This window comes from Lithobates pipiens, unplaced genomic scaffold (assembly GCF_037356315.1).
Source record: "Lithobates pipiens isolate NorthernLeopardFrog02 unplaced genomic scaffold, aLitPip1_a1.2 Scaffold_27, whole genome shotgun sequence".
Classification (NCBI taxonomy): domain Eukaryota; kingdom Metazoa; phylum Chordata; class Amphibia; order Anura; family Ranidae; genus Lithobates; species Lithobates pipiens.
In genome coordinates, this window is record NW_027507788.1 from 188,371,760 (window position 1) to 188,380,605 (window position 8,846).

An 8,846-nucleotide genomic window follows, 5' to 3' on the forward strand; every position below is an offset into this window, starting at 1 on the left:
ATATTTACCTAATTTTATTGAATATGAGTTATTTACCTCATATTTTATTGAACAGGTGTTATTTACCTCATATTTCTAATTATTTAGTGGTATTTACCAAATGTTTCTAATCAATTAGCGGTAGTTACCCCACATTTTTAATAAATTTGCTTTTTTGACATCAAGTTTGATATTTTGCTATGATGAACTGACTTTTTTCCATCAGTGCATGTGATTATTTTTAGTGAATTTTCCCTATAATGAGATCTGCCTGTGCTGTATCTATCTATAATATTGTTTTCTTGCCCATTGAACCAGCCATAGGAAGCCCCTCATATATTTCTTCTGAAGACTCTATATACATACATAGCACTCTGTATACATACATAGCACTGATCACATAATGGACTCTCCCTGAGGGTTGAATGCTTCCTATGGTCAAGACAGAACAAGTACACTCGCTCAGAATATCAGAAAGCCTGTGACCGCCTAAATTCACCTCAGACAGGGACGCCGGAAGTGGTGGGTGCAATTTCGCCCGGCAACCACATGGCTAAACCAAGTGCTAGCCTGTGATTGGCCGCCGGTTCCCGCGCTCCAAAACACGAGAACTCGGCAGCCTATCACGTTCAAGCGACAGCCCGCGCCTCACGCGTCCATCCGCCATGTTAATTGAGGGCAACATTCAGTCGACACAACGTTGATTTTAATAAGTCACCGTGTGTGAACATTTTGTTTTAAGGTTTTACATTGCGGCAGTGCCCGCGTCACTCCCACCACCTCCAGTACCGTCTATAACACGTAATAATGAACAATGTGCCACCGCACTATCAGGCCCCCGGGCGCACCATTAACACGCATGACGCCGCCCGCTCACCGTGTGGGTGATGTGGGCCCGCCGATGTACACGGTCTCCGAGTACAAGGACACCACGCGGGAATGAATGGCCATTACAAGATGGCGGCGGCGGCTCCTCGCAGGGGAAGGCGGGGCGCTTCTATGCGGACTCTGGAAGCTTCCAGAAGCGGGTGACGTTTTCGCTCACGTGTAAACCGGCCGGCTCCTCCATTGGCCGCCTCACCCGGTAGGGCGGGGACTGACGTCACGTTCTTCTGGAAGCTTCTGGGGCGGTATAAGAAGGCGCCGGTCCATTCACTCCTCCTCATTTCCTAAGGACCAGCGGCTCGGAGACGGCGAGCAGCTTCTACACCCGGGCCTAACAACACACAGCAGAGCAGGTAAGATCGACGGCCATTGACCGCCATGGGTGCGTTTGGCCTATACTGGAGGGGTGATCTGTGACTGGAACATATCATGTATTTGTATGTCCGAGGCTGTAGCCTTGGGCGGGGGGAGAGAGAGACGTGTGGCATTGGCCTTTCTTTTGGTGCCATTACGATCCTGCCCGCTTTATAGCCTTTTCATAAATTCAGAATTGATCTTGATTTATTTTTTGTCATGTGATCCTAACATTCAGATTTGATTGGCTAATGGCCTAAATGACCATAAACACAAATGGTCTCTAAGTTTTGGTCATGTGCCTGTTTCCTTCAAATATAATTGGCTGTTGTGTTAAAATAGCACTTTTTATGTATATTCTGATGTGTTCAGCTTTCTAAATCTAAGCCTCTATGTAGTGGGTGGGCTTGGAGCAAGTATGGCAGTTAAATGGCCGCCGGTGTGACCTTAATTGAAGGTTCTGTTGGTAAATGGGGTCATTCTCCCCCAACCCCCCCTTTTATTTTTTTTGTAGCTTTCTTTAATTTGGGGGGGTCTCAAAACTGCCCCTTCCCTTTACCTGGCCTATGAGGCACTAGTCTCCCTTATTTACACCGATGGGTGGGTCACTATTGACCCTAATGATGGGGGGTCGCTATTCCTCCCAATATCACTAATGGTGGGATGTTATGGGGGTTCTTTTCTATAGTCTGGGGCCCTCTTTAGTCCTGAAGGACTATAAATGGTCAATTTGCTTAGCATGATCTTGTCTTTCTGCTAGGAACACTTGTCATGTAATTACTGACCCCCCCTGCTTTAAATGGCTACATAGTGACTAATCTTTAAGGCTTTGAGACTTGTAGTTCTACAGGGGGAGGGGGGATTTATTGGCTAGTGTTCCTTCACACTCGGCTATACAATCTGTAGATCAAGAGGTGGTTTTACAACTATTTAATGGAAGGGTTTGTCTGATCCAAATTGGATTTTTTTTTTCTTACATCATTTTGGGTGTGTCTAAAGATGCAACCTTCTATAGTGTAAGGGTAGTTGATTCCCCCCCCCTACAACCAGCACATGCAGTGGTGCAAGTCTCACTGAGCATGGCCTTTTCTTTGTGCTATGTACACTCTGCATGTAAGTACTGACCTCCAGTAATCACACATGTGAGCGTTAAAGCCCACATGTGTTGCTGGGGGTCAGTGCTTGCATGCTGAGTGTTCCTAGCACAAAGACAAGGCCACGCTCAGTGGGACTGGCTTCTGATCATGTAATCAGATGGTGGGAACATATGATGGCTGATCCTTCTGCCAGCTGGGTGTTCCAAACAGTTAGAGCTACTCCACACCAAATGCAGTTATGTGTTCTTTTTTTTTTTTCCTTTCACTAAAATGCATTCAGTGTGTTTTCCATGTATCCCAATGGCTTTAGTTCACACCATGCAGTCAGTTTCTGCACTAGTAAACACTGCATGCAATTTAGTGCAGAAAAAAAAGCACTGAACTGGCCCTAAGTTCAGGGCAGTTTTTGCAATGCAGTTCCCAGCACTATACAAAAATACTGAAAGTAGATTCCAGACTTTGCCCATCCTGGAGTTTTCTGGCTGTAGTGGGTCTTTTGTACAAGCTCTGCTGCAGTAACTACCATTGTGTACCACCATTGTGACACAAACTGTCATCACTGACATACATGTCTAGTAGGGTGTCATTGTGAAGGAGGTGGCATCTGTTCTGTTGGGTCCTAGTGATTGGAACAGCAAGGCCCAGCATATTGCAGATTTCCACTGTCTGCACAGGTTGCTTATATTGGGAAAGCTGGATTATAGATTTTGAGTTTTAAATGGGGGGGGGGGGGGGGTGTCATCGCTGTGCTGAATTTTCCCGGTGACTTCCTCCTTTGGAAAGATTAGGTAATGGGATTGCAGCATCCTGCCCTTTGTGTAGTCACATGGTGGTGTGCTACAGCAAGATGGCCGTACCATGTAAAATGGCCCCTGTCATCCTGATTGGATAATGGATTAATTTATTTAAATCCCTTTAGTTTGAATATTAAAAAACACAGCTTCCCACCCTACTATAACAATTTTTGCCAAAGTATTTTTTTCATACAAAGCCTTGGACTGTATTAAGTAGTTTATAATCTGATGGGCCCTGTCATTGCCTGTAGTGCTTCTGGTTCATTCTTTGAATTGCATGGAACATTTTATTCTCTCTAGCCCTGCCAGATTTAAATTATTGTTCAGGCTTTATTTAGTGCCAAAAGTTGCTTTAAGACATTGTTTCAGTTTTTGCAACTGTGGATAATGGACTATTTTCTGATCAGTGATTTAAGACTACATTAAGAATGGGGAACAAAACAATCTGGTTTTGCTTGGTTCTCTGTAGTGTTCATGTGAATGCTAACTTTTTTTTTTCCTTTTCCTTACAGCAATCATGTCTAAGGGACCAGCAGTCGGTATTGACCTTGGCACAACCTACTCATGTGTGGGTGTCTTTCAACATGGGAAGGTGGAAATCATTGCCAACGATCAGGGCAACCGAACCACACCCAGTTATGTGGCTTTCACAGATACCGAAAGGTTGATTGGGGATGCTGCCAAGAACCAGGTTGCTATGAACCCAACAAACACAGTTTTTGGTAAGTTGATTATAGCAAGCTAAATGGTGGGGGGGGGGGGAGATTGCAGACTGATAGATTGTGTTATTGTAGCAAGGTGGTCTAACAGGAATGCAGAAATGCCTCAACTTGTATACACTGAAGAGCCAGAAACATATATTCATGCAGTATATAGTAATTTAACCACTCACCAATTGTTATAGCCCAGTGATGCAGAGCACTGTGTTCACTGTCTCCAGACGCCACCAAACACCTTGTGCTAAAGGGCCAGTTAGCATATCTGTCTAACCAGATGGTTACTGGCTCTCTTCTGCTTTCACACTTTCAGTGTGGGGTGGGGAAATTGGCTTGTGGAGCCTTAGGGCACATCAGTGAACTACCTGTTCAGGGGGAAAAATTCATAATTTTTTGCTGTCGTTTTTTAGTAAACTGGTGAATGCCATCAAGTTATAGAAATTTCAAGTACAGTGACAATTGTGCAGTCATGTGACGGCACTGAAAAATGGCTTGATCAGGAAGGGGGTGAAAGGTACCCAGTGGTTAATGTTTCATAGATTGCCAGTTTAAATGGTCTGAATGTACCTGAGCTTAAGTATTGCAAGTAACTTTTTGCTTGACTGACTTTTTATTTATTTCTAGATGCCAAGCGTCTAATTGGCCGCAGGTTTGAAGACGCAGTTGTACAGTCTGACATGAAGCACTGGCCCTTTGAAGTAATTAGTGATGGAGGAAGACCCAAACTCCAAGTAGAGTATAAAGGAGAGGTCAAGTCTTTCTACCCAGAAGAAGTCTCTTCCATGGTTTTGACCAAGATGAAGGAAATTGCAGAAGCTTATCTTGGAAAGGTAATTGTTGGGGAAAGCTGATGGCATTTGTTGGCAGCTATATGTAGTATTGGGTATTATGCAGTCTCCAGGTGTCCTGAGATTGTGCTGGGGTTTTATTGCTTATATACTAATTGAACTCGTGTAGGTGTGTGCAAACAGTAAATGTGTTGTTGTTTTTTTTTTTTTTTTTTTTAACTTCTGCTCTGTTTAATGAGGAAGTTCATTGGTATAGAACTGAGTAACCAAACTTTATTTTATTTTCCACATCTAGACTGTAACAAATGCAGTGATCACCGTACCCGCTTATTTCAACGACTCCCAGCGTCAGGCCACCAAGGATGCCGGCACCATCTCTGGGCTCAATGTACTACGTATCATCAATGAGCCAACTGCTGCAGCCATTGCATATGGTTTGGACAAAAAGGTATGTTTTCCTGCTTTACTGTTGAGACAGATCGCAATGATGAATGTTTCCATGCCATTCGTAGTTTCCTCCAGACCTGAGTCGAAAGGCTCATGATGGCTAAATACCTTCCTTGGATGTCTGAGCGATCCAATACAGCTAGGTTTTCTTAAGGTGTTGGGATAGATTAAGAGTCTACTTGCAGGGCATCTCCAAACTAAAGCCCCTACAGTTCAGGAACTATTCCCATGTCAGTTTTACAATGTCTCATGGGATGTGTAGTTCTGCAGCAGCTAGAGGGCTATAATTTGGAGGTCAATGCAAAAACTTTTGCAGTAGTAATGGTAGCAAAATCCCCCCTAATATTTCAACAATTGGGGAAATGCTTGAGTAGTTTTAGCGGTGCTAACACCTGGGGACTTCACTAGCTGATTAGAATCTAACGTCAGACTTTTGCTTACATGAAGTCTTGTTTGCTCCTTTTAGGTTGGAGCAGAGAGGAACGTGCTGATCTTTGACCTTGGTGGTGGAACCTTTGATGTCTCCATCCTGACCATTGAGGACGGTATCTTTGAGGTCAAATCAACAGCTGGTGACACTCATTTGGGTGGCGAAGACTTTGACAACAGAATGGTGAATCACTTTGTAGCAGAATTCAAGAGGAAGCACAAGAAAGACATTATTGACAACAAGAGAGCTGTTCGCCGTCTCCGCACCGCCTGTGAGCGTGCAAAGCGTACCCTGTCCTCCAGCACCCAGGCTAGCATTGAGATTGACTCTCTGTATGAAGGAATTGACTTCTACACCTCAATCACAAGAGCCAGATTTGAAGAACTCAACGCCGATCTCTTCAGAGGCACCTTGGATCCAGTGGAGAAGTCCCTTCGTGATGCCAAGCTTGACAAATCCCAAATCCATGATATCGTCTTGGTTGGTGGGTCCACACGTATTCCCAAAATCCAGAAACTGCTTCAGGACTTTTTCAATGGCAAGGAACTGAACAAGAGCATCAATCCAGATGAGGCTGTAGCCTATGGTGCAGGTATAGAATTAATGTTTGCTTTAGAGACTTGTGCTAGTGTTTATCTGGGGTGCATTTTCGCAATGATGAATGTTTCCATGCCATTCGTAGTTTCCTCCAGACCTGAGTCGAAAGGCTCATGATGGCTCAATACCTTCCTTGGATGTCTGAGCGACCAAATGCATACTGCCACCCCTCCCTTGAAATGGGGTTTTGTTGGTCTAACATGCGTGTTTTCATTTTTCTTCCAGCTGTTCAGGCTGCTATCCTGTCTGGGGACAAATCTGAAAATGTTCAGGACCTCCTGCTGCTTGATGTCACCCCTCTGTCTCTGGGTATCGAGACCGCTGGTGGAGTCATGACAACCCTGATCAAGCGTAACACAACCATTCCCACAAAGCAGACGCAGACCTTCACAACCTACTCGGACAACCAGCCTGGTGTCTTGATTCAGGTATACATCACATTGAGATTATGTTTTTGCTTTTATGTTCATTTTTTATTTTATATGCGTTACTCAAAAGCTTTTATTCACTTCAGGTATATGAAGGTGAGAGAGCCATGACCAAGGACAACAACTTGCTGGGCAAGTTCGAATTGACTGGTATCCCACCAGCCCCACGTGGTGTTCCTCAAATTGAGGTGACGTTTGACATTGATGCCAACGGTATCTTGAATGTGTCTGCAGTGGACAAGAGCACCGGCAAGGAAAACAAGATCACAATTACCAACGACAAAGGTAAGGCAATGCCAGTGCTGCAATAGAAAGTTCTCCCGCTATGATGAATGTTTCCATGCCATTCGTAGTTTCCTCCAGACCTGAGCTGAAAGGCTCATGATGGCTCAATACCTTCCTTGGATGTCTGAGCGGCTAATACATTAAACCTTGTTTCAAGTGGAATTGTGCATTGAGTTTCTGAAACTTATTTAAAATTGTGTACTTTTTGTAGGTCGTCTGAGCAAAGAGGACATCGAGCGCATGGTGCAGGAAGCCGAGAAGTACAAGGCTGAAGATGAGAAGCAGAGGGACAAGGTTTCTTCCAAAAACTCATTGGAGTCCTATGCATTCAACATGAAGGCAACTGTTGAGGATGAGAAGCTCCAGGGCAAGATCAGCGATGAGGACAAACAGAAGATACTGGACAAGTGCAACGAGGTCATTGCTTGGCTGGACAAAAACCAGGTATGGTTGGAGACGGGATTGGTTCATATTGTCGCGATGATGAATGTTTCCAAAGCCATTCGTAGTTTCCTCCAGACCTGAGTCGAAAGGCTCATGATGGCTCAATACCTTCCTTGGATGTCTGAGCGACAAATCGTGATAGTCATTGGGTTCAAGGGAAAGTCACTGACTTGTGTAGAACTTTCTCAGCCTTCAACAGTTTAGAGTTTTGTTAATCTGGGGCTACAAATAACTAGTCTTGCTATCTTTGCATTGATGCTGGTTTCATACTTTGTTGCCCATATTGGGGTTTGAGTGGAAAATCTGGCTAGGTGCGACTGTTGGTTTGGTTATTTCACTCTGGGGTGGAGCATGCTACCTTCATTTTATTAAAGAACAGTTCACTTTTAAAACCAATAAATGCACTTTAACTGCAAGATACATTTTTAGTCTTTAAAAGCATTGCACCAGTGACTATCAGAATACTTGTGCCATGCAGATATGTCAGTGTATGGGCAGGCAGATGCACTAACAAATCCATGAACTACAATGGCACTCCAACAACACTGCTAGTTCATTGAGAACTACAAGCTGACCACCACAAAGGATGCTGGGTTTGTAGTTGGCACACAAAGCAGGGGGGGTTTATGTTTACACAAATTTCAAAATTGTTAACAAAATCACTTAAACAGCTGGGGTAAAGTACAGTATCTGAGAGATCCTTATATTGATGCACTAGACTTTGCTTAATCTGTCCCATTTTTCCCTTTCAGACTGCTGAAAAAGATGAGTTTGAACACCAACAGAAGGAGCTGGAGAAAGTATGCAACCCCATCATTACCAAGCTGTACCAGAGCGCAGGTGGCATGCCAGGAGGAATGCCCGGAGGCTTTCCAGGTGCCGGCGGAGCTCCAAGTGGTGGTGGTGGCTCATCCGGACCTACCATTGAAGAGGTTGATTAAAATCTCAGCTGGAACTGTATTACATCTTAAACTCCTAGGACACAAATTTGTATTGATGGCTGTTCCAAGTTTAAATTTCCCAAGCAAGCTGCTGTAAAGTTTTATTATGGGGGCATTAATACTTGAATCCACTCCATCTGCCTGAAATAAAGGAACACCATTGCACTTTACTTGTACTGTAACAAATGTTGGTCCAAGAAAATAAACTTATTTAATTGGCTCTCGGTCTCTAATTTTCACTTATTTGGGAGGAGGTGATATACACAGGGTTGTAAATCTAGATGGGTTGGCTTCTACACAAGTAAACTTTTCAAAATGTGGCTTGACAGTGTCAGTCTGAAAGACTTTGGAGATTTACTAAAGCTGTTTTGCTCCAGAATCGGGTGCAGCTGTGCATGGTAGCCAATAGGCTTCTAATCTCTGCTTGTTAACTTAAGCTTTGGCAATGAAAGCTGATTGGTTTGTATGCAGAAGTGAGCCTGATTTTTGTCATCTTCAGTAAACTTTTTGTCAGGTACACTCTGGTCCAGATGTACAATATGGCTCAAATAACACTGCAAAGACTTGCACACTTTGATACTGGTCCAATCAAATGCAGTTTCTTGCACTGCTCTGTGAACCCAGGTCCTGTTGGTGTTCTAACCAATTGCTTGCTGGGCAC

The 8,846-nt window shown here is 43.9% G+C and overlaps 1 protein-coding gene and 4 non-coding genes across 5 annotated transcripts; all 5 read left to right on the forward strand.

Moving 5' to 3' along the window:
* Positions 1-1,063: 1,063 nt before the first annotated feature.
* On the forward strand, positions 1,064-8,355 carry HSPA8 (heat shock protein family A (Hsp70) member 8). The gene is made up of 9 exons (XM_077458029.1): positions 1,064-1,217; positions 3,622-3,831; positions 4,450-4,655; positions 4,909-5,061; positions 5,527-6,082; positions 6,313-6,515; positions 6,602-6,800; positions 7,012-7,244; positions 7,997-8,355. Exons 2-9 carry the CDS (start codon positions 3,627-3,629, stop codon positions 8,183-8,185), a joined length of 1,944 nt encoding a protein of 647 aa, XP_077314155.1. The 5' UTR covers positions 1,064-1,217; positions 3,622-3,626; the 3' UTR covers positions 8,186-8,355.
* On the forward strand, positions 5,093-5,189 carry LOC143934696 (small nucleolar RNA SNORD14). The gene has a single exon (XR_013263337.1). It is a non-coding gene; the product is annotated as a small nucleolar RNA SNORD14 (small nucleolar RNA).
* Positions 6,140-6,236, forward strand: LOC143934697 (small nucleolar RNA SNORD14). Its single transcript, XR_013263338.1, has one exon. It is a non-coding gene; the product is annotated as a small nucleolar RNA SNORD14 (small nucleolar RNA).
* Positions 6,836-6,932, forward strand: LOC143934693 (small nucleolar RNA SNORD14). Its single transcript, XR_013263336.1, has one exon. It is a non-coding gene; the product is annotated as a small nucleolar RNA SNORD14 (small nucleolar RNA).
* LOC143934698 (small nucleolar RNA SNORD14) lies at positions 7,276-7,373 on the forward strand. The gene has a single exon (XR_013263339.1). It is a non-coding gene; the product is annotated as a small nucleolar RNA SNORD14 (small nucleolar RNA).
* Positions 8,356-8,846: the final 491 nt, after the last annotated feature.

What these genes read in the sequence shown, in the direction of transcription:
- HSPA8 (XM_077458029.1), top strand. Translation starts at nt 3,627, where the DNA reads ATGTCTAAGGGACCAGCAGTCGGTATTGACCTTGGCACAACCTACTCA. An exon ending in CCCAACAAACACAGTTTTTG is followed by an intron (nt 3,832 to 4,449) that starts GTAAGTTGATTA and finishes ATTTATTTCTAG; the next exon opens with ATGCCAAGCGTCTAATTGGC. An exon ending in CATATGGTTTGGACAAAAAG is followed by an intron (nt 5,062 to 5,526) that starts GTATGTTTTCCT and finishes TGCTCCTTTTAG; the next exon opens with GTTGGAGCAGAGAGGAACGT.